Below are 25,977 nucleotides of genomic sequence, written 5' to 3' on the forward strand. Positions count from 1 at the left end.
CAACATCAGGTTATATCTGGGCAATGTGGAGACACACAGCAAATTACTCCAAGAGTAAAATATATCCAAAGATTGTTGCATAAAAAACATCTTCCATTACCACACAGACCAGAGGACCCAGTCACCAACAGGACCTGCTGCTGTTTCTCAGAAAGACCCATCAACAGAGTCTCTTTACCTGAAGAAGCAGATGATACTTCAGGACTCGCTGCATCGGAACCACCAGCAGGTCCCTCAGGGTAAACTTCCCATTGTTGGCCCTTTTGGAGCATTCCTGGAATAAATACAGTTTGTGTCATTTGACTTTATTGATACTGCCATTTTTCACAAGCATCAGCACAAAAACAATGTATTTGTCACTGTGTATTTTTGCTCACTTTTATTATTGGGCCAAGAAATTATCAAAACCCCAGAGTTTAAGAAAAATGGCAGGTCATAAAGATGAGTGAGGCCTAGTTTGTATTACTCTGAGGTCACTGAGATATGTGTGTGTAAGTGAAGCAGCTTGTTCAGGTGTCAAACCTCCAGCTTCAGCCGAACGTCCTCCTTCTCTTTGCAGATGAGGTCTAACACAGCGATGGCGATCTCCACCCGACTACAGTAGATGCCATAAATGAGCAGCCTAACAATTCAGAGGAAAGACAGTGAGGTGAGAGCTCAAACACGATAAACTGTTTATACACAAGATAGGAAAAGCGTCATAATCAAAGTCACATTATGTTGATTATGAAGTGAAACTTTTGCAGGACTCATTTACACTATGACCTCATTTCCAGTAGTGACAAAGACATCCTTAAACGAATATGAGCAGGAAACAGTCGAATGCAATGTGTGAAAGATGTTGCAGAAACAACTCAGACAGAACTTTGTATCATGAACTAACTCAGAGCTACAGATGTCTGGAAGGAAACTAAGATGAAACTGTCTGTGCACGTGAAACTGACACTTGAGTATGAGAGCCAGGTGAGAGAAATTTTTTTTTCACAAAGTTGAAATGTCGAGATTTAAGCCAAACTTTTCACTTCATATCAAGAATCAAGTCAAAATGGTAGAAATAAAAAACACAATTTCAAGATTAAAGTCGAGCTTTGAGGAATATATTAAACTACCCCTAAAAAATTAAGCTTGTGCAAATGAAATGGTGATTTTTTTTCTTTCAGTAACAAGGAAATTGTATTTCTTTGAGAGCATTAGCACAATGTAAAGTATCGCATAGCTGCTCCTCTACCTGGACTCGATGGACCAGAGGAGTTGACTTTATCCTCGACATCTCAACTTTATTCTAACAATCCAAAATAACCCTCCCTCCCCACCATTCTCTAATTTTTCCCTAAGCAGATGTTGCTACCAGCCAATGAAATGCTCCCCTCGATGGCCTCTCTCCACGTGTTCACACCTCACAAGTCTTACACAACATGTTGACGTGGAGAGACGCTGCATTAACGATGCTCTTTCATGCTTTCGCCTGCAACCTCACAATAAATATGAATGATTGGTGTACATGAATACCTCTCTTTGTAGCTGAGGAAAATCTGGTAGAGATTTAAGGCGTTTTTGTTCAGGATGGATTCCTGCACGTCGACCATCAGGCTCTTGTGAACTTTCACCAGGTCCTGCATTGGACAGAGAAGCTGTCAGTGTCTGGTCAGCGACATTTTGTCCCCCAAGGAGGTTATGTTTCCACCCCTGTCAAAGCTTTTATTGAGGGTTTGTTTGTTTGTAAAACTTCAGAGAGGAACACATACAATTTTAGTGTTGATCTGGATCAGGGAATTTTCTTTTCACTCTTTTGAACATTGCAAGATTTTAGTTATTGATTGCAGCTTGAGGTTGTGAGCCCCATCCTAGTTTTTGATATTCTGCTGCGAAAAGGGGAAACTTGTGGGACTCACAGGAATGTTCAGAAAGACTTTGTCGATTTCAGCCGCCGAGAAGAACTTTGTCAGTGGATTCAGGAAATACTGGAGAAAGAAAATACAAATAAAAACTCTCTGTTAGTCTTTCCAGGTCCTTGTGAAACTACAAACAGCTGCGGTGAAACTCAAACTGAAACCAGTAAGAGACATCACAAGGTCACCATCAGATGGTAGATACAAGAGTTACGGGAAATTGATAAATGTGAATCAGTTCAGATTAGAGTAGAATTAAGATGTAACAGTGTGTGATGTGGATGCAGCCGAGGTGCAGAACCTTCTCGATGGACTCCAGCGTCTCCGTGTACTTCTCCTCCGTCTGTTTGATCTCCGTCAGGCAGCAGATCCGCACGTCCACCTCCGCCTGCTTCTGGAGAGACGCACACCTCAGAACATGTTCCACACTTACTACATGTCTGATGGAGAAACATGTTGTTTGCTTCTTTATGTTTATTTTGCTCATTTACTGTCGTCTTGAAGAAGAGTAAAGAATAAAATATTCAGTAAATGCTGATTCTTTACTCTCTTTATCCATTTTATCTCACCTGATATTAGTACTGCAATACACATCAATAAAGATCATCTACCATGTTTATGTGAGATCTAAAGTTACTTATTGTATATACTAATAGTCTGTTTGAAATAAAACACGTCATTGTTATAGATCAGGGTCTCAAATACTATGAATATAATTGATTCTTAGCTAAAAAAAAATTAAAATGCTGCTTTCATGTTCACCAATCAATCAATTATCCACTAATATGACATTAAATAATAAAGCATAACTTTGCATGAGTACTTACACCTTTAAAAACATTAAATTCAAAGAGGACTTTAACTTTTTACGTTTAAGTTTTAATAATTAAGGAATAATAATGTAAAAGATATTATATATGACTAGTATACTCTTCCGACCATATGACCAGGTGAGAAATTTCCATGTACATTTTGTGTTTGTGGTGTGTGTGTGTGTGTGTGTGTGTGTGTGTGTGTTGGTAGAACCGGAATTCAGGGACAATTTGTCCGTCTACACACCGGCAATCCGCGAACCTTAGGGTAATTTGAGGACTATGCCAAGGTCCCCGGATTTCAAACAATTTATTTGCATTTGTGACTGTCAGAGGAACATCCTCTCTCATTTTCGTTCAAAGTCCTTTTTTACCACAAACCTGTTTTTAGGTGTATCCCAGTGTATAGAGTAGCGCATCCTATCGGTTGTGCTTATATTGCACTTTCATACACATTTCCTACACACACGGTTCGATTTTGCCGCCCTTTTCACTGATTGGTTGGTTTGAACAAGTGGGTGGCGTCTACAGGAAGTTCGCTCCAAGGACCGCCCCGACTGGGCTTTTAAACATTAAATCCCATTTGAAGCTGCTGGCGACCAATGGATGCACTATAGGATTTAAAACATACAGGTAAGCATTAAAACTTGTAAACAAAGTATATATTTGCATGTGGAAGTATTTTACACCATAACAATAACTTATTAAGTTTAATTTTTTTTTTTTTATTATTGATGCATATTTTAATGGAAATAAAGTTAGTTTAACTTCAATGCATATTGGCATTAGGTTGTTTTTACAGCATTGCTAATGCATGCTGTTGAGGCCTGTGTTACCTTCACAAGGCTGCACTAGTAGTAGAGCTAACAGCTACCAGCTCTCAGCTTCAGAGCAGGCAGGAGAGGATCAGTCTTGTATTTTGGAGGAATGTGCTTCGTGCAGTGTCGTGTAACCAGCTGTTTTGTGGACTAGAGAAGGTGAGGATGTTTGATTCGTGTTCATTTTAAGCCACACAAGCCGCAGTTTATTTTCATACACGTGGAAGCTCCGTGTCGGCAGCGGCCACGCCCCCTTGTTGAGCCGTGCGTGCGTGCGTGCCTTCACACAGGTGATAGTACTGAGCACAGGTGGTGGGGATGAGGACAGCAGCTTTGAGCAGTTACAGAGTGGCCCGGTCAGTGTTTGGGAGCTGAAAACAACTAAGGTAATGTGGAGTTGTTTGTTTAAACAAGCTAGTGGCTACACTGTTCTTGTTAACTTGTATTGTTAGGTCTGCTTGTTAAATCGTATGTGCTTAGCCGCAGCAGCTTCAGAGCAGGCAGGAGAGGATCAGTCTTGTATTTTGGAGGAATGTGCTTCGTGCAGTGTGGTGTAACCAGCTGTTTTGTGGACTAGAGAAGGTGAGGATGTTTGATTCGTGTTCATTTTAAGCCACACAAGCCGTAGTTTATTTTCATGCACGTGGAAGGTCCGTGTCGGCAGCGGCCACGCCCCCTCGTTGAGCCGTGCGTGCGTGCGTGCCTTCACACAGGTGATAGTAATGAGCACAGGTGGTGGGGATGAGGACAGCAGCTTTGAGCAGTTACAGAGTGGCCCGGTCAGTGTTTGGGAGCTGAAAACAGCTAAAAACAACTAAGGTAATGTGGAGTTGTTTGTTTAAACAAGCTAGTGGCTACACTGTTCTTGTTAACTTGTATTGTTAGGTCTGCTTGTTAAATCTTATGTGCTTAAAACTGTAAGCTATCAGTGTTTCCACAGAGGTTTTTGGCTGTTATCGTTATTATGAAAGTGTAAAGTACAATAGTGAGGAGCAACAAAGCTGTGGTACAGTATCTGGTGCAGTGTGTGCCATTTAAAAATGCTGTTTAATGTTCATGTCGATTATTGACCATTCCATAACTGAAAGCAAGGATGAAATGTCAACAGGCTTTATTTCTATTTCATTTTTTCCCCTGAGATAGAGACTCGCAGCACTCATGTTGTCTTATATAGTATTTTTAAGTGAACATCTTGCATCTGGTAGATAACAGGTTGAGCTGTTTATTGTTTTGGGTTGTTATTTGAATTAAAACAAAATTATGACAAACTAATCACATGTCAGAAGCACTGATGTGAAAACCTCACAAACCATGGTCCGTGTAAATGTCATAAAGGACCTTGGATCGGAAATGTGAACCCAGCAGTGTGCTATCGCACAATAGTCAAGTCATCTGGATACTGCTGTAAATATAATTGAATGTTAATGTAAAATTGTATATGTAGGTTAAGTTCTTGTTTGAAGAAGCAGGACAAGGACAGTGAGTGAGGAAGAGATACAGAGACTGAGGATGATCATTCAAGCAGATGAAAGACTGCATTTATTTGCGTGTCTGTTCCTACTGGATGCTAATGATGGGACATCAATCCCACAAGAGGTTCAATGCAGCTGATGTAGTTATAGAATCTCTGTACACTGAGATTATGTCACATTAAATTGTAGAGAGTTCAGTCTGTGGTCCAACACAGCTCTACACTAGAACAGACATCATCCAACTGTTAATATTTAGTTCATGTGCAGCCTATTTCTGTTGTAGAAATGGGTTTCTACCTTTATTGGGCATATGTAAAGAAATTAATTTCGTTAAAGCATTAGGTCCTTTGTATTAAATTTAAACTTGAATGTTGATTTATGAGCTCAGAATATAGCTTCTGCTCAGATGCCACATGTAAATTACAAGACTTCTAGTACATAATAATCCTAACAACAATCTTCTTTTAATTATGTTACTCTGGCTTTTGTCACTGGCCAGTGAATCATGCAGAGGCGAAGGCGCATAAATCCAACGGATGATGCAAAATTTTTTGCTCACACTGGAAGGGATAAACTTGGACTGGACATCAATTACATTAATGCTTTCAAAGGTAAGTTGAATCTTAAACTTAAATTTGTGTCCTAACTTTTTATCACTTATTTGGTAAAGATTTATTTATTGTCTGGTTTTGTGTATTAACTAGGTCGTGGTATCTTCACCTCTGCTCCTTTTGAAAAAGGCGACTTTCTCTGCGAATATCGAGGTGACCTAATATCAAATGAAGAATGTGAAAGGAGACAGAAAATATACCATGACGCCCTTAAGGTGTTCATGTTCGAGTTCCGTTTTAGTGGTAAACTGTGGTGGTAAGTATATTATTTCAGTGCTAACTGGTCTAAATCCAAATTCCATGACTCATTGCTTTTGGTGCTGAACATATACAAATTATTGATAGAAGGCTCTTGAGTCAGGTTAATAAATACTACTCTTGTTTGTGTATAAATTGAAAGATTTGTAATTAAGTGTTGTCTTTTTGTAGTGTTGATGCAGCAAAGGAAGATGGATCACTCGGAAGACTAGTAAATGACGACCATATCAGCCCTAATGCGAAGATGAAGTACCTGAATGTGCAGGGGAAACCCCATCTGTGTTTATTTGCCATACGGGACATAGTTGCAGGAGAGGAGATAACCTATAACTATGGTGACTCAGACTGGCCGTGGAGAAGCAAGGTAGTTTTTTACTTTGTGATGTTGATCCCCTGAAACAAATGGTTTAGAAAACTTCAGTTCACAAACACTTTATATTTTCCGTATAGTTTTGGTTTGAACGAATATATTGCCACATACAGACACACAAGACACTGACAGAATTGTTTGTTATTAAAATCTCCAGAAATCTGGAGGGATGTCATCGGATGTCAAACATGGTGAGGCACCATGCACATCAAAGCTTTCTACGAGAACTCAAAAGAGGTCAACACATGAAGCCCCAAAAATGATGCCTACAAGGACATCAGCTGGTCGTCCTGAATGCTTTAATAAGGTATATAACAATTTAAAGTTCATGATTTGTGTAAACAGTTTGAAGCTACTTTTGGATGGTATGTTTCTGCATATTAATTGATTGTGTGCGTAAACTTAAGGAGGCACACCAACAGACTGTCCTCTTCTTGCTCTCATCACACTCTTCATTAGTGTTATTTTCCTGACCATCTCTTACTGCTTCAGCTACACTTAAGCCACTTTCACACATGAAGTGCACTCTGGACTTTGTCCGGACATCAATTGGAGGAACTGTAAGTGTGACCGCAAATGTCCGATTCAGTCACACCGGAATTAACTGGTCTTTAACGTGCCAGCACCCTAATACAAAATCTGGGTAATGTCTGATATGCAACAGATAATAGTCTGCAGGATTCACAGAGTGCTAATGGGTGTGTTCATGATGTTGATGCATAATATGTACTTTAACTGCTTCTTACTTTTTTCTGATGGCCTGTATGTTGTTTTGCACTCTTGTTATTTGATGAGTTCAAATACACGCAGTTTCGTTATTATTAACATTAGTGATGAGTCCTTCTGCTGCATGCGTTGATGGTGCTCCTCCTCTCACCTGATGCAATTTGACATTTGCAGTACTGAGATCGCATCTGACAGTCTCTTTTGTGAGCTGCATATGTAAAAGGGCAACACCGGAAAATGATCGTACTAGAGTTTCAAGATTTTTGTCCTAATCAATACAAATCTAGGAAGGTTAGAGGCAAGCAGTCAGACAGCAAAAAACTCACATCCACCGCTCACAGTTAGTGTGACCGTTGTATAAGATGGGTTGTCAGTGTATATAAAGAAGGAATCAAAAGTCATCAATTCATCCTTCACAACTAACTGAGATTATTATAGTTCTATTAGCTTGCATTCTGTATTCATCTGACACCTTAGGTGACTACAATCAATTCCAAAGTGCATTTTTCTCCCCACAAAGTTTTGTGTGTGTGCGCGCTGTCACCTGAGTGTATTGTGTATAAGAACAATGGTATTTAAGGACAACCTCAGAGGATGTCTTTCAGAATGTAAGGCAGAATAACATTTGAGTGTGTGTGTATAAAGCTCTGACACCAATATGACTTGGGTGGTCCATACGTTATTTGGGGTCCCTCCCATAGGTGGGGTTGTTATTGGCATCACTTTGGTACTTCATAAAGACTTTCACATGATGTCACAGACAACATGCTGTCTTCAACATATTTATAATGTTGTTCTGTTTTCTTCGGCAGGGTATTGATGAGGATATGCCTCAGGGAAGTCCTAATACCACAAATTCCCAGACCCTAGATGAAGGTCATGTACAGGTATGCAGATGTAAAACTAGAGAGGTTCCACTTGTGCTTTTTGTAAGCAGTATGTGTTCTTTTTTCATCCAGACCTCACATATCCCTTTTGACTAGTGCATTCACATTACATGACGTTTTATTCAACTTTTCTTCCATTCATTATCTGCTACAGATGATGACCGAAAGAGGCCAGATTGAGATGAGTGCAAGCAACCTGAACCAGACAAGTCCAGTGCTTGATCCACTCACCAGGATTGCACAGGTAGGTGAATGTGCTTGGTGACATGAATTGTGGAAAAATGTAGGGTTAGGGTTAGTGTGTGTGTGTGTGTGTGTGCTGTCACCTGAGTGTATTATGGTGTGTAAGGACAATGGTATTTAAGGACAATCTCAGAGGATGTCTTTAAGAATTTAAGGCAGAATAACATTTGAGTGTGTGTGTATTAAGCTCTGACACCAATATGACTTGGGTGGACCATACGTTATTTGGGGTCCCTCACGTAGGTGGGGTTGTTATTGGCATCACTTTGGTACTGCATAATTACTTTCACATGATGTCACAGACAACATCCTATCTTCAACATATTTATAATGTTGTTTTGTTCTCTTCGGCAGGGTATTGATGAGGATATGCCTCAGGGAAGTCCTGAGACCACAAATTCCCAGACCCCAGATAAAGGTCATGTGCAGGTATGAAGATGTAAAACTATCTAGAGAGGTTCCTCTTGTGCTTTTTGTAAGCAGTATGTGTTCTTTTTCATCCAGACCTCAAATATCCCTTTTGATTAGTGCATTCACATTACATGACTTTTTATTCAACTTTTCTTCCATTCATTATCCGCTACAGATGACGACCGAAAGAGGCCAGATTGAGATGAGTGCAAGCAACCTGAACCAGAGAAGTCCAGTTCTTGATCCGCTCACCAGGATTGGACAGGTAGGTGAAGTGGGCATGATGACATGAATTGTAGAAAAAGTTAGGGTTAGTGTGTGTGTGTGCTGTCACCTGAGTGTATTATGGTGTATAAGGACAATGGTATTTAAGGACAACCTCAGAGGATGTCTTTCAGAATGTAAGGCAGAATAACATTTGAGTGTGTGTGTATTAAGCTCTGACACCAATATGACTTGGGTGGACCATACGTTATTTGGGGTCCCTCCCGTAGGTGGGGTTGTTAGTGGCATTTCTTTGGTATTTAAGAGTACTTGTACAACCTGCATTTGATCTTATGTTAGTTTAATGGGAGTGGTAATTTTTTGTATTCATGTTGTATGTCACAGATGTGGACTTGGTCACCAGTAATGCATGAAATGCAAGACAAGATCATATATAAAATCAATCAAAACAAATCTAGGCATGTTAGAGGCCTAGAGTCAGACAGCAAAAAGCTCACAGCCACCAATCACAGGTAGCGTGAGACCAAAATGGGTTGTCAGAAAATAAAGAAGGAATCAAAAATCAAATTCATCCGTCACAATTAACTGTGATTAGTATAGTTCTAACAGCTTGCAGGCTGCCGTAATCAGACATTTCAGGTGACTAGAAATACTTCCAAAGTGCATTATTCTCCCCACAAAACACTTGGAACCACAGTCATGATGACTGTCACACAATGTTACAGGTATGAAGATGTTGAACCATCTAGAGAGGCTCCTTTTTTTTTATTTATTTTTTTAAGCAATACTTGTTGTTTTTATCCAGACCTCAAATATCTCTTGACTGGTGCATTCTCACTATATTACTTTTTATTCAACTTTTCTTCCATTCATTATCTGCTACAGATGATGACCGAAAGAGGCCAGATTGAGATGAGTGCAAGCAACCTGAACCAGACAAGTCCAGTGCTTGATCCACTCACCAGGATTGCACAGGTAGGTGAATGTGCTTGGTGACATGAATTGTGGAAAAATGTAGGGTTAGGGTTAGTGTGTGTGTGTGTGTGTGCTGTCACCTGAGTGTATTATGGTGTGTAAGGACAATGGTATTTAAGGACAATCTCAGAGGATGTCTTTCAGAATTTAAGGCAGAATAACATTTGAGTGTGTGTGTGTATTAAGCTCTGACACCAATATGACTTGGGTGGACCATACGTTATTTGGGGTCCCTCCCGTAGGTGGGGTTGTTAGTGGCATTTCTTTGGTATTTAAGAGTACTTGTACAACCTGCATTTGATCTTATGTTAGTTTAATGGGAGTGGTAATTTTTTGTATTCATGTTGTATGTCACAGATGTGGACTCGGTCACCAGTAATGCATGAAATGCAAGACAAGATCATATATAAAATCAATCAAAACAAATCTAGGCATGTTAGAGGCCTAGAGTCAGACAGCAAAAAGCTCACAGCCACCAATCACAGGTAGCGTGAGACCAAAATGGGTTGTCAGAAAATAAAGAAGGAATCAAAAATCAAATTCATTCGTCACAATTAACTGTGATTAGTATAGTTCTAACAGCTTGCAGGCTGTCGTAATCAGACATTTCAGGTGACTAGAAATACTTCCAAAGTGCATTATTCTCCCCACAAAACACTTGGAACCACAGTCATGATGACTGTCACACAATGTTACAGGTATGAAGATGTTGAACCATCTAGAGAGGCTCCTTTTTTTTTTCTTTTTTTTAGCAATACTTGTTGTTTTTATCCAGACCTCAAATATCTCTTGACTGGTGCATTCTCACTATATTACTTTTTATTCAACTTTTCTTCCATTCATTATCTGCTACAGATGACGACCGAAAGAGGCCAGATTGAGATGAGTGCAAGCAACCTGAACCAGAGAAGTCCAGTTCTTGATCCGCTCACCAGGATTGGACAGGTAGGTGAAGTGGGCATGATGACATGAATTGTAGAAAAAGTTAGGGTTAGTGTGTGTGTGTGCTGTCACCTGAGTGTATTATGGTGTATAAGGACAATGGTATTTAAGGACAACCTCAGAGGATGTCTTTCAGAATGTAAGGCAGAATAACATTTGAGTGTGTGTGTATTAAGCTCTGACACCAATATGACTTGGGTGGACCATACGTTATTTGGGGTCCCTCCCGTAGGTGGGGTTGTTAGTGGCATTTCTTTGGTATTTAAGAGTACTTGTACAACCTGCATTTGATCTTATGTTAGTTTAATGGGAGTGGTAATTTTTTGTATTCATGTTGTATGTCACAGATGTGGACTCGGTCACCAGTAATGCATGAAATGCAAGACAAGATCATATATAAAATCAATCAAAACAAATCTAGGCATGTTAGAGGCCTAGAGTCAGACAGCAAAAAGCTCACAGCCACCAATCACAGGTAGCGTGAGACCAAAATGGGTTGTCAGAAAATAAAGAAGGAATCAAAAATCAAATTCATCCGTCACAATTAACTGTGATTAGTATAGTTCTAACAGCTTGCAGGCTGTCGTAATCAGACATTTCAGGTGACTAGAAATACTTCCAAAGTGCATTATTCTCCCCACAAAACACTTGGAACCACAGTCATGATGACTGTCACACAATGTTACAGGTATGAAGATGTTGAACCATCTAGAGAGGCTCCTTTTTTTTTCTTTTTTTTAGCAATACTTGTTGTTTTTATCCAGACCTCAAATATCTCTTGACTGGTGCATTCTCACTATATTACTTTTTATTCAACTTTTCTTCCATTCATTATCTGCTACAGATGACGACCGAAAGAGGCCAGATTGAGATGAGTGCAAGCAACCTGAACCAGAGAAGTCCAGTGCTTGATCCACTCACCAGGATTGCACAGGTAGGTGAAGTTTGCTTGGTGACATGAATTGTGGAAAAATGTAGGGTTAGGTTTTGTGTGTGTGTGTGCTGTCACCTGAGTGTATTATGGTGTGTAAGGACAATGGTATTTAAGGACAATCTCAGAAGATGTCTTTCAGAATGTAAGGCAGAATAACATTTGAGTGTGTGTGTGTATTAAGCTCTGACACCAATATGACTTGGGTGGACCATACGTTATTTGGGGTCCCTCCCGTAGGTGGGGTTGTTAGTGGCATTTCTTTGGTATTTAAGAGTACTTGTATAACCTGCATTTGATCTTATGTTAGTTTAATGGGATTGGTAATTTTTTGTATTCATGTTGTATGTCACAGATGTGGACTCGGTCACCAGTAATGCATGAAATGCAAGACAAGATCATATATAAAATCAATCAAAACAAATCTAGGCATGTTAGAGGCCTAGAGTCAGACAGCAAAAAGCTCACAGCCACCAATCACAGGTAGCGTGAGACCAAAATGGGTTGTCAGAAAATAAAGAAGGAATCAAAAATCAAATTCATTCGTCACAATTAACTGTGATTAGTATAGTTCTAACAGCTTGCAGGCTGTCGTAATCAGACATTTCAGGTGACTAGAAATACTTCCAAAGTGCATTATTCTCCCCACAAAACACTTGGAACCACAGTCATGATGACTGTCACACAATGTTACAGGTATGAAGATGTTGAACCATCTAGAGAGGCTCCTTTTTTTTTCTTTTTTTTAGCAATACTTGTTGTTTTTATCCAGACCTCAAATATCTCTTGACTGGTGCATTCTCACTATATTACTTTTTATTCAACTTTTCTTCCATTCATTATCTGCTACAGATGACGACCGAAAGAGGCCAGATTGAGATGAGTGCAAGCAACCTGAACCAGAGAAGTCCAGTGCTTGATCCACTCACCAGGATTGCACAGGTAGGTGAAGTTTGCTTGGTGACATGAATTGTGGAAAAATGTAGGGTTAGGTTTTGTGTGTGTGTGTGCTGTCACCTGAGTGTATTATGGTGTGTAAGGACAATGGTATTTAAGGACAATCTCAGAAGATGTCTTTCAGAATGTAAGGCAGAATAACATTTGAGTGTGTGTGTGTATTAAGCTCTGACACCAATATGACTTGGGTGGACCATACGTTATTTGGGGTCCCTCCCGTAGGTGGGGTTGTTAGTGGCATTTCTTTGGTATTTAAGAGTACTTGTACAACCTGCATTTGATCTTATGTTAGTTTAATGGGAGTGGTAATTTTTTGTATTCATGTTGTATGTCACAGATGTGGACTCGGTCACCAGTAATGCATGAAATGCAAGACAAGATCATATATAAAATCAATCAAAACAAATCTAGGCATGTTAGAGGCCTAGAGTCAGACAGCAAAAAGCTCACAGCCACCAATCACAGGTAGCGTGAGACCAAAATGGGTTGTCAGAAAATAAAGAAGGAATCAAAAATCAAATTCATCCGTCACAATTAACTGTGATTAGTATAGTTCTAACAGCTTGCAGGCTGTCGTAATCAGACATTTCAGGTGACTAGAAATACTTCCAAAGTGCATTATTCTCCCCACAAAACACTTGGAACCACAGTCATGATGACTGTCACACAATGTTACAGGTATGAAGATGTTGAACCATCTAGAGAGGCTCCTTTTTTTTTCTTTTTTTTTAGCAATACTTGTTCTTTTTATCCAGACCTTAAATATCCCTTTTGACTGGTGCATTCTCACTATATTACTTTTTATTTAACTTTTCTTCCATTCAATATCTGCTACAGATGATGACCGAAAGAGGCTTGATTGAGATGACAATCTTATCAATCAAGGGTGGGGTTGATAGTGGCCTTTCTTTAGCATTCTGCCAGTCTGCCAACATCTTATCATGAGGGAAACGTTAAATACAAATTTACCTTTTTGGCAACGGTTGTAAGATGAGCTATTCAGACAGCTGAACAAATATTGGTGTCTCAAATGGGCTGTCTACAAAGTAACACTGTAAAGAGATACTGTACTACAAATATAATCAAAAATATTCCATTCACTTTACATTATAAGTATTTAAACATATACTAATAAATATTATGAGTAAAAAAATGTGTTTCTGGTCAGGCAGAAACACCAGAAGAATCCAATCCACTTCAGTTGTGGTTTATTCCAGTCTTTGTGCAGAGCAGCGGCAGGTTATATGGCTGATACAGACAGGTGGTAGCTGGTCAAGGCAGCTGAGGCTGGTTTTATTTAAACAGAAAATATGTCATGCGTTATCACTACACATTAAACTTAATACATAGGAAGCTAATGTCTATGGCTACCATCTAACTATTAAGAGCTAATTCAGTGTAATCATTCTAACCAACAATTCAAGTATTAGAATACTGCAACATTTACTATGAACAGAGGAACTTACATTTCCAGTCAAACAGTTGTTGTATGTAGAGCACAGGGTTATTCTGCAGGTCAGGGCTTATACCTGAACGATGGTTCCTGTGCACTCTTTGCTTTAATTGAAATTAGGTGGTAGCTCATTGTTTCTACAATTGGGAAGGACTGTTTGTGTTTTAAGAACATTTCTCCAAGCTATTGATTCGACAGTTGAGGATATTTCCAACTGTACTGAAGAAGTATGTACAGTGCTCTGTTCTACTGTTCTGTCGCTCTGCACATACATTAACTTATCCCGTGCTCAAAAAAGTAATGGATTAATCAAAACTTTTATCTCATGCAATAGCATATTGCGTCCTTAATCTAATAAAACATTGTCTCAATGCCCATCTCTAAGGTATCTAAACCTATTCAGAGCAATACAAATCCTGCAAACTAGTGTTTTTAATTGCTGATTGTAAATGGATTGCACCTTTTTAGTGGGATTTTTGTTGACCTGCTGCCCAACTTATATGCATGTGCATTGTGTCTATTTTAAAGGGTATGTCATTCATGATTACAGCACCTTATAAATATAGTGTATTGAATCTGCTTTTTATTAATTCTGTTAATTGTTACTCATAAGTATCTTGAAAGATTTACCAATACATTTCTTTTTTTAAAGGTAACCAACTAATACAAACAGATTGTGAAATATCTTGCTTTTCAAATGTTAGACACAAACAAATGTTTCACTTTTGTTTTTAGTGTCCGAAACATCACCTAGTGTGCGCAACAATAGGCTCCTTGGACAAGTGCGTTCAGTGTGTGGGACCTGTATCCTCCAAGTGGCTTGGCTATCAATGCAAAGGTGAGTTTTTAATGGAGTATGTGGTAAATGGTAGTAGGTGGATGAATGTGCATTGTTCTAATGTATGACTTACTACAATGTAAAGAAAAATGGGTAAAAGAGATTTCATGGTGAAATGAAACACTGCAACATCAATTTGGCAGCAAGTGAACAATTGTATTGTCTAAATATTATGATTACTTGAAGAGGTTAATTTTGTCCCTTTGTCACTGACAAGGACTGAGTTAAATGGATCTATGTGATCTTTTTAGATGTGTAGTCAAGCTTCCAGAGTGCAAGTGATTCCTTAAGATGATATCTTCCTGTTTGCAAATCATTTAACTCTATCTAAAAACATGTAAAGAAAACGCATCAAATATTGAAACTGAGAAATGTTGTTTGGACAAGGCAGAAAAATAAAAACAGACTTGCTGCAATCTTCAGGTCCTCAGGCCGCACTGTATTAAAAACAGACATGATTCTGTAGTGGAAATCACTGCATGGGATGAGGAGCACTGCTGAAAACCATTGTCAGACAAGACCGTTCATCACTGCATCCCCAAATTAAGTTAAAACATACATAAACAAGATTCAGATACAGTGCCGCCTTCTCAGGGCCCAGCAGGCTCATTTAAGATGGACTGAGGTGAAGTACAAAACTGACCTATGGTCTGACCAATCAAAATAGGAAAATTCCTTCTTGACACTGCATCGTCCGGACAAAATAGGAGAGGGACGTATCAGTTATAAAGACACCATCTGTAATGGTATGGGGGGCATTAGTGCACATCTTTAAAGTTACAACTTTTATTGAAAAGTAATATTGACTTAAAAATGAGCAACTCAAAAGAAAATCTCAGGTTCAACAGTAAATATGTATGTCTTTGTACAATTTTCAATCAAGTAATGGGTTTAAATGATTTGCTAATTATGACATTTTACGCAGCATCCCAAGTTTCATTGAAACATTGTTGTATTCCAAACTACTGCAGTGTTATGATAGGATAACAACTTAAATAGACTGTCATAGTTTAAATTAATATATTCAAAATGTGTTGCAGTCTGTTCAGGAGTCTGGCATAAATTCTGCCTCAGACGAATAAATGATAACCTCCAACACCACTCAAAGGTAAGTACCCAATTAACTCCTACACTGTTGCACATAACCATCTGGTAAGTTCACCCTAGAAACTGTATAGAAAGGGCAGGCACATTAAAAAAAAATACTACCAATAAGTTTGCACCTCACTTTCTTCATCATGGACAGTCATTACACCTTCAAACGCACCACACTGATTGGTCTTAACCACTGTGTTTCAGCCACTAACACATAGCTTGAAGACTGGCAAGATGGATTGTAGTGTGATCTCACTAATTTCCTGTGAATCAAGGTGCGATCTAAGGTAAACACTGTCTATAAAATGTAAATCACCACTCAAACTGTTTTCTCACCATTTCAGGGGCAGCAGTTTTCTGAATGTCCTGAGGGTGAGCTGTCGTCAGATCAGGAGAACATGTCTGATATGGAATACGTACCAGACTCTGAGTCACAAGAAGATGAAGAAGATGAAGATAATGAAGACTCAGATGCAAGAGTGCCCTTTATGTCTAATCATTCAAAACGAGAACAGATTCAAGTAAATCCAGCGATGCCCGATGTCAGAACATCTAAAGTGTCAGACACAAGCTTTCCAGTTGTACCCAGCACGTCAAAGTCTTGGCAACCTCTTGAAGATGACATGGGTGCCAATGCTGCTAAAATGTCGAATGATAAGCCAGAGGGTGAAGCTGAGATTCACAAACCAGAATCAACACATCTGACATTGAGCAAAAAAAATTTCTGTTATGTTTGTGGTAAGCCACAAAGCAAAATTTCACGCCACTTGAAAACGCATAAGACACATGCTGAAATTGTACATGCATTTTCTCTCCCTGAGCACTCCAAAGAGCGCAAAAAACTGATAGAAAAAATGAGGAATAAAGGAAATTTTAGACATAACGCTACAGTTTTACAAGAAGGAACCGGACAACTGAAGGTGAAGAAAAAGACAAAAGCTAAAGTTGTAGCAGGAAACTTTATTCACTGTATGTACTGTCAAGGAATGTACATTCGTAAGGAGCTTTGGAGACATGTCCGCAGATGCCCCTGCAAGCCAGAAGATTTGGATGAAGAACCTGGAAGAACAAAAGTGCTGGGTTTGGCTGGAGCTCAACAGTCTATGTCCTGTCAGCAGATTCCAAGTGGAGTGTGGAAGCTGATTAGTGTAATGAGGCAGGATGAGGTTACCTCTGTTGTGCGGAATGACTTTTCAATTATTCAGTTTGCCCAGTCACTTTACAACAGGCACGGACACGACCCTACAAAATATGAATACATAAGACAGAAGCTTCGTGAAATCGGACGTCTGTTGTTGTGTTTGCGCACGGACTTCTCAGTACATAACCTAGAGGACGCTGTTAAACCTGCAAACTTTAAGACAGTTGTGCAAGCAGTGAAAAAAGTTTCAGGTTTCGATGATGAAAAGCTGTCATACCGAACACCCAGCCTTGCACTTAAATTAGGACATGCTCTGAACAAAATCAATGACATCATTCATTGTCGGGCCCTCATGGCTGAAGATGATGAACTGGTCAAGTCCACTGGCTTTTTCAAAAAATTGTACACATCCAAGTGGGCTGAGTTGGTGTCTCACAGTGCACTGAACACGCTGAGTGATGCAAAGTACAACAAACCATCAACTCTACCCTTCACAGAAGATGTTCAGATGCTTCATCAGTTCCTCCAGAAATCTGCAGAAAGTGCCTTTAGCAAATTGAAGGAGGAGGCCACGGCTCAAAATTATGGTCGTCTTGCAAATGCTACACTTTCACAAATAATTGTTTTTAATCGTAGACGTGCTGGGGAGGTTTCGAAGATGCGCCTCAAAAGCTTTGAGCAGAGGGACTGCTCAAAGCTCCATGACGATGTTGCTATCGGACTATCACATGTTGAACAGAAGCTCTGCAACTTTTTTAGCAGAATAGAAATTATGGGAAAAAGAGGGAGAAAAGTTGCAGTTCTGCTCACCCCAAGTGTTTTAGATGCTCTGTCACTTTTGATTAGTAAACGGTCTGAGTGTGGTATTTGTGCCACAAATGTCTTCTTGTTTGCGAGACCCAAGTCAATGAGCCACTATAGAGGACAGGACTCTTTGCGTGTCCATGCAAGCCAGTGTGGAGCAAAGCACCCTGAGCACCTCAGGTCTACACAGCTCAGGAAGCATGTTGCCACACTTTCCCAAGTACTAAATTTAAAAAATAATGAACTTGATCAGGTTGCAGATTTTCTTGGTCATGACATTCGTGTTCACAGAGATTTTTATAGATTACCAGTTCCCACCACACAACTGGCCAAGATTTCAAAACTGCTTTTGACCATGGAAAAGGGACATCTCTCCAGCCTGCAAGGGAAATCTCTGGATGAGATTGAACTAGAAGGTGTGTATAGAAATTAGCACGTAAGGATGTCATTTTAGGGTTGTATGCTTTTTATTCTGAACATCAAATCAAAGACATCTGGACTAGCCTTAGTTCCCTGGTCACTAACTTTTTCTTTGCACAGATCACATTTCATGTCCAAATATATGGCATGTCTTCTGTTAAGAATCAAATACTCTACTGCTGACTACTGCAAAGCTAGGAAATAAATCAACATTGTGGTTTATCAACTTGCACTGCAATTGTATTAAGATAATGCTTTATGATCATATTGTGTGAACGTTTTACAAAACTTGGTTGTTCAAATCAGTATTATTAAATAGCCTCAGAAGTCCTTACATATATTTTTTGTGCACACAATTTATAATTAAATCCATTTTGTATGCACAATAGGAAGGCTTTCACGGCAATTGACCGTCTGCTTCAGATTTTGTAATTTTCGCATCTCAATCCAAAGGCTTTTTACTGTTTAACCTCACCTTTACCTTTGTGGATTTACCTAACGTTACTACTATAGTGAGCTAATATATAATTTCCAATTGTTAATTGATTATTTATAAGCTTTTCATGTAATGATGAGCTATTCATGTTACCTTTTCCCAGAGGAACTTGCACTCACTGACACTGAGGCCAAGGACAGTGAGGGTGAGTCGGATGAGAGTGACACAGCTGTCACAGCATCAGAAGGTGGAAATGCCGAGCCTGTTGGTGCTGCATTAGCTTCTACACTCGCAGAACATGTCCAGGAAACTGCAGATTTAGGTAAGTTACCAAACCCTAAAGTTATGTTTCTATTGCTAAAATTGACCTTATCCTGTGTAAAAAACTACTTTTGTTGTATTGTGTGTAGCAGGAACTGTGTCGTCCACAGTAGATGAGACTGCTTCTCCGTCTGAAGGTAAGGCAAGTTTGAAGGCATTTAAGAATGGTATTAAAGAAAAAAAATGCAATTAATAAAGACATCATATAAATAGAATGATTGAATTTAATAGAAAAAATTATACAGTTGCTGGTTAAGAAGCATACTAGATAACTGCAAAGTTGGATTCTTGGTGAGGACCTCTGTTGCATGTCATACTCCTCTCTACCCCTGCATCTGTGCATCTCAATTTCTCTCTATTGCAAGTTCCGTTGCTTTTGTACAAAACTACTTAGTACCATCAGGCACGCCTCTGTCCCAAATTCATTCTGCACTAAAATAACTATCCTCTGCCATAAGACGTCTGCAACACATGGCCACACAGTCCCAGGGTCTCATTTATAACCGTTGCATATGCACAAAATTTCTCGCTTCTCGCACAAACGATGGGATTTATAAAAACTATATTGACGAGAGAATGCGCACTTCCAGGCTAACTCAGACCATGCGTACAGACATTTTGGAGATGGTAAATGGTGATGCTGATGTGAGGAGGTGAACTACAGCCAGACTATTAAACCGCTTCATCATTAACATTAAAACCAACAGCTTATTTGTGTTTGCGCGACATAACTGCTCCATAGGAGCCTTTTAATTGAAAAATATATAAAACAATTTACAGCAAATTACGTTCAGATTCCATTAAACAGATGAGAGAGAGCCGAGTAATTCATAGTTTTTAATTATATCTTCCAACATTGCATGCATCATTAAGGACGTGTGTGTAAAATCGCTGCAGTGAATGAGATCACTTACAAAAAATAAACTATTCACTTTCCAACTTTTTACAAATAACACCTCAGAGGGGGAGGTTAGGATCCAATGATGTGTGAAGTAATAAGTCAGATTGCTCTAAATAAAATAAATACATCGATGACACTCGTGCGTGATGGATGCACGCGATGGAAGAATGAGGAAATTAAGTTTCATTGATCACAGAGTTTTTGTCCCATGATGATGACTCATCAGTTAATATAGATCCTACAGATCTGTAATCTTGGATTTTTGTGCTGAAGTATTAGATGGAACGATGGAACCGAACCATCCCAGCACACAAACAGTCATATCAAAATAATTCTGAAATTTTTTATAGCTTTGGGGCATCACAGCTGAAATGAATTTAATAATCCTGGAACTTTGGATGATTAAAATAATAACAGGCGATACAACAAGTTCCCACAGTGTGAAGCGATACTTTTCTTTTTTTATTTCAGGCACTGTTCTTTCTACTATTCTCACTCTTACTCACTATATTATCTGCAGCAGCAGTGTATCTGTGTATTTTTTCTATTAGGGACATCACTGCTGTCCCATAAAATCGCTCTTCAACTCCACCTCAGTAACAAACACCTTGATGTCAGTGTCAGAAATTTTTGCTTCCTCTTGTCATTGCTTGACGCTGTGACTCATCGTGGAAACCCATTGGTCAGCAGGATAATTTGAAATTCATTATTTGCTTTGCATTGACCATTTATGGTTGAATGTCGGCTTGCAGAGGGCAAGATATGAGGCAGAGCCACGTACAAACGTTTCCAGGTGCACATACAGTGCCTTGCATAAGTATTCACCCCCCTTGGACTTTTTCCCATTATGTACTGTTACTAACTGGAATTCAAATAGACTTAAATAAACTTTTTCCCGTTTGATCAACAAAACATGCATAGTACTTTGGAGGTGCAAAATACATTTTATTGTGACACAAACAATAATGAGAACAAAAAAGTTGACATCTGTTGGGTGCATAAGTATTCACCCCCCTGTGTCAATACTTGGTAGAACCCCCTTTCGCTGCAATTACAGCTGCAAGTCTTTTGGGGTATGTCTCTACCAGCTTTGCACATCTAGAGATGGAAAGGTTTGTCCATTCTTCTTGGCAAAAAAGATGAAGCTCAGTCAGATTGGATGGAGACCGTCTGTGAACCGCAATCTTCAAGTCTTGCCATAGATTCTCTATTGGATTGAGGTCTGGGCTTTGACTGGGCCATTTTAAGACATTAACATTCTTTAATCCAAACCATTCCTTTGTAGCTCTGGCTGTATGTTTAGGGTCATTGTCCTGCTGGAAGATGAACCTCCGCCCCAGTCTCAAGTCTTTTGCAGACTGCATCAGATTTTCTTCAAGGATTTCCCTGTATTTGGCTCCATCCATCTTTCCCTCTATTCTGACCAGTTTCCCTGTACCTGCTGAAGAGAAGCATCCCCACAGCATGATGCTACCACCACCATGTTTCACTGTTGGGATGGTGTGCTCAGGGTGATGGGCAGTGTTGGGTTTTCGCCACACATAGCGTTTTGCATTGAGGCCAAAAAGTTCAATTTTGGTCTCATCTGACCAGAGCACCTTCTTCCACATGTTTGCTGTGTCTCCCACATGGCTTCTGGCAAACTCCAAACGGGATTTTTTTATGGATCCCTTTCAACAATGGCTTTCTTCTTGCCACTCTTCCATAAAGGCCAGATTTCTGGAGTAGACGACTAATAGTTGTCCTGTGGACAGATTCTCCCACCTCAGCTGTGGATCTCTGCAACTCCTCCAGAGTAACCATGGGCCTCCTGGTTGCTTCTCTGATTAATTTTCTCCTTGTCTGACTCTTCAGTTTGGGGGGACGGCCTCCTCTTGGTAGGTTTGCGGTTGTGCCATATTCTTTCCATTTTCTTATGATGGATTTTATGGTGCTCAGAGAGATGTTCAAAGCTCTGGATATTTTTTTATAACCTAACCGTGCTTCATATTTCTCCACAACTTTATCCCTGACCTGTTTGGTGAGCTCCTTGGTCTTCATGATGCTGTTTGTTCAGTAATGATCTCCAACAAACTCTGAGTCCGTCACAGAACAGGTGTATTTATACTGAGATTAAATTGCAGACAGGTGGACCCTATTAACTAATTATGTGACTTGTGAATGCAATTGGTCGCACCAGATCTTTGTTAGGGGTTTCACAGTAAAGGGGGTGAATACATATGCACTCAACACTTTTCAGATTTTTATTTGTAAATAATTGTGAAATCCATGTAATATTTCCCCCCACTTCCAAATGATGCACTATTTTGTGTTGGTCCATTACATAAACTCACGATGAAATACATTTTAATCTGTGGTTATACCATGACAAAATGTAGAAAAGTCCAAAGGGGGTGAATACTTATGCAAGGCACTGTATACACTTTTAGAGTGAATCCTATGCACTGGGTTATAAATGTGGCCCCTGATCGTGATTGCAGCGGGACTGCTTGGCATGTCATGTTGGGGTTGTCCTTCGGGATGTCTACCCTCATCAAATGCTGCTAGAGACTTTAATCTTTAATCTTGAAGACTTTAATCTTGATGTTTTCCTGCACGTGGCATCTATTGCACTTCTGTCCGTCCTGGGAGAGGGATCCCTCACATGTGGCTCTCTCTGAGGTTTCTATGTATTTTTACCCTGTTAAAAGGGTTTTTAGTAGTTTTTCCTTACTCTTGCTGAGGGTTAAGGACAGAGGATGTCACACCCTGTTAAAGCCCTATGAGATGAATGGTAATTTGTGAATACGAGCTATACAAATAAAATTTGATTGATTGATCTTAACATCATGATGTCAATGTGGGATTATATGCAGAGCCAGAAGAGACATTGAGACAGTTCAAATGCACAGCAGAACAGTGGGGACTTCCCCAGGATGCTGAACAACCTACCTGCCAAGTATACAGGAGAACGGGTGCTCATACCAAATATTGATTTGACTTCGTTTTTTTCTATTAACAGTTAATATATAAATAATTCTCAAACTATTAATGGTATTACTCTTATAAGCATCCCAGATTTATCTGCCTAAAACTTGTGCAGAGTATTGTATATACAATATACACAAATCATCCACTACATAAAAACCTCTGAATGGTGAATTAATAACATTGATTGAATATTAACAACTGAGTTAGACCGATGTAGATGGGAAAATCATATCAAGTGAACCGTCAACAGGAAACAAGTTATCAAGAATTTTCATCAAAGAGACAATTAGTTGGAAGTTTTGATGGATCCAAGTAGCCAACACAGTTTGTTTTCTGTTTGTGTGACAAATGTTTTCTACATATTTTCCTGTATATCTTCCAGGCAAAACTCATCAAGAACATCATTCCAGAAAAGTGAAAAAGAAGATCTGGTCCAAGGCTGAGGAGGCTGCAGTAATGCGGCACTTCAAAGCTTACATACTCAAAGGAAGACTAGCCACCAAACATGAATGCAGTCACTGCAAGATGGTCGAAGGCTCCGTGTTAGCACAACGAACAGTGCAAAATATAAGGGACTTTGTGAGAAACCGGGGAACAACTGCAAAGAGAAAGGCAGAGCAGCAAAAGTTGTAAATCCACTGACTTGTGTTCATTTGTTTTTGTTTGCATTGTGGTTTGGCTGATGCCTTAACGTTTTAAAAGGCAAAATGTTTCAAAAAATGTTATTTTAAAGTGGATAAAAGTAATACTTCAGCAGACAAGCTAATGGAAGTTCATAATGCCCATTTTTTTTTTTGTTTTTAGCGTGTGTGGCTGCTAAGAAATTAGGTTTTGCTGTATGCAAATCCTGTTTACAATTGTAATAGGTATTTGAAGTTCGCTCCAAACAAATGCTAAAAAAAATCCAGTTCTGTTATTCTTCATCTTGTGGTTAAGCTCAGAATTGGGATCACTTAAAAATAAGTGATTCACTTAAAAATAAGTGATCCCAATTCTGAGCTTAACCACAAGATGAAGAATAACAGAACTGGATTTTTTTTTATATATATATATATATATATATATTTCTTATTTCAAAAAATATATAAGTTTGACCTAATTTTAGGGTAATAAAATAATGGTCCCCATTATGCTGTGTTCTGTCAGGTGTGTGTGTTTGTTAATGAGGAGCTATTTAAAAGGTGACGTCATTGTCCCTTTAAAGTCCCAACATTGTTTGTTGTGTCCTCAAATGCCACAAAAGATAGATGTCTGCGAAAACCACAACCCAGTCAGGGCCTTGTGTATAGAGTTCTGTAGCTCGTTTCTACATTCTAAAGTGAGCTGAATTTTTTTCAGATTTTTTAGAGTGTGTTGACCTTACTCCCATTGCTCTAGGACCTCGGGAAAGGGTAGTCCCTGTTTACCACCACCGGGCCTGTTTGAGGAAAAAGTCTTTCTATACCCTCTTTACCTGTATGTGTGTGTGTGTGTGTGTGTGTGTGTGTGTGTGTGTGTGTCTGACTCATAGTGGTACCAGTGGGGGATGCTGCTCAGCCCTCATGAGATCTTCATAGATCTCTCCACCTGCGTGGTCCTCCTCCAGCCCGTAGACCACCGCGTACAAGTCGTCCTCGTCCTCAAGGGCGTTCTCACTACAACACACACACAGAGACACACACACACACACATTACCATCTCTAAAATGTATTGATTATTTCCTACATGGAACAATTGTGTAAAAAGACACACTAACAGCAGTTGGGTTCAGATCGTGTGTATCAGATGCAGCATTAACAGTAAAACATGCGCAGGTGTCAAACTTTCTGTACATCCTCTCTATGTGGTGACAAGTGATGTTATACCCATTCAAATTATAGAGTTATATGATATTAAATAAACAATAAGACTGAACTGCTGTTTCTTTCTCACTCATTTACTCCTCATTAATCACTAATCAGTGCTTTTATGAGATTAAACACTACATAAAGGAAGAGCGCACAATTCGAGTAACTCCTGATTTGGCAAATGAGTTGTGACGTGAAGACAAATAGTGTTTCTGCTCTGCACACATTTGATTGCCCTGATTTGTCTTAGCGCTCGAGCGAGGTGTCAAACAGCCCCATTCAGAACCCTGATGTGGGCGGGCTGCATTCAGCAGAAACATGCAGGAATCACTCATTCATTTCCTCTGACGGTCTCAGAGAGACGGAGCCTTCAACCACAACACGTGGGTGTCCAGACCCCTGGAGAGCGAGGACGATGAGCAGAGTTCTGCTTCTCAGCAAAATAATCGTGTCCCATCAGCCGCAGTGATGGGCCCACAGAGAGCAGCGTCATACGTACTCAATCAAGTCCTCCAGATTATTGTAAATGTCCTCGTCTTTCAGGCTGTCCTCCATCGGGAAGGGCCTGGAAACGACAGCACAGCAGGTTCGGTGTTAATCTCAATAAACTCTACGGAGAAACTATAAGAGGGACTAATGGAAGGAGATATTAAAATATCTGCAGCAGGAATATTTTACAGATTCACCAAGGCAGCTTTTAGAAAACAATAAATAGGGCCTTTATTAAGATTTACTGATGTCAAGATTATAAATAAAACAAACAACACATTGAAACAATTTTATATGATGTAAAGATTTAATACTTTATACGAATGAAAGTTTACGACTCCTGGTAAAACTGCAAATGACTGAGATGTGTGACTTTGGTGGTAAGTGTAAGAGGAGACGGAGGGGAATGTTAAAAGGCTTTTGATAACTTTACTTGTTTGTGTTAATTGATGACTGCGTCTGTTTTGTGTGTTTTTAACATTCTGTGACTTACTTGAATCCTGCTTGTTTTGCAACTGTTGTGTACGAGAGCAGAGACAGCGTGTCCATGACCTGGAGAAAGACAGAAAGAGAGAGTCCATCCTGAGGGGTCCAAAGACAAATGGTCAGCTTCAGACAATAGTTCACACCTGGAACTAAATGTGTCTCCTGCGATCGGATCTCACTTCATAGCTCAACACATAAATACACTTATTGTTTGTGTTTGTTAAACCAAACAATGCAGTTTTTAGCGAGTCTTACAACCCAGAAGTTTCC

The 25,977-nt window shown here is 39.4% G+C and overlaps 2 protein-coding genes across 4 annotated transcripts in view; one reads left to right on the plus strand and one right to left on the minus strand.

Annotated features, from left to right (window-relative positions):
• The window catches only part of LOC128454019 (guanine nucleotide exchange factor VAV3), a 67,976-nt gene that overhangs the window by 32,659 nt on the left and 9,340 nt on the right, over positions 1-25,977 (minus strand). Inside the window, exons 3-10 of one of the 2 annotated variants that reach the window (XM_053437157.1) lie at positions 25,715-25,773; positions 25,232-25,297; positions 24,423-24,540; positions 2,191-2,280; positions 1,893-1,961; positions 1,510-1,613; positions 523-622; positions 179-274 (exon numbers count right to left, since the gene is read on the minus strand). In XM_053437157.1, the coding sequence (XP_053293132.1) occupies positions 179-274; positions 523-622; positions 1,510-1,613; positions 1,893-1,961; positions 2,191-2,280; positions 24,423-24,540; positions 25,232-25,297; positions 25,715-25,773 (702 nt within the window). Of the gene's footprint in view, positions 1-178; positions 275-522; positions 623-1,509; positions 1,614-1,892; positions 1,962-2,190; positions 2,284-24,422; positions 24,541-25,231; positions 25,298-25,714; positions 25,774-25,977 lie in introns of both variants that reach the window. The other variant, XM_053437156.1, reaches the window with a different exon arrangement.
• On the plus strand, positions 16,860-23,809 carry LOC128454020 (uncharacterized). 2 transcript variants are annotated; one of them, XM_053437158.1, is made up of 4 exons: positions 16,860-18,274; positions 18,878-19,036; positions 19,125-19,172; positions 23,289-23,809. In XM_053437158.1, exons 1-4 carry the CDS (start codon positions 16,885-16,887, stop codon positions 23,537-23,539), a joined length of 1,848 nt encoding a protein of 615 aa, XP_053293133.1. In that variant the 5' UTR covers positions 16,860-16,884; the 3' UTR covers positions 23,540-23,809. The 2 variants fall into 2 exon arrangements, with proteins under 2 accessions (XP_053293133.1, XP_053293134.1); XM_053437159.1 differs by having other exon boundaries at positions 19,128-19,172.

Source organism: Pleuronectes platessa, chromosome 13 (assembly GCF_947347685.1).
Source record: "Pleuronectes platessa chromosome 13, fPlePla1.1, whole genome shotgun sequence".
Lineage (NCBI taxonomy): Eukaryota > Metazoa > Chordata > Actinopteri > Pleuronectiformes > Pleuronectidae > Pleuronectes > Pleuronectes platessa.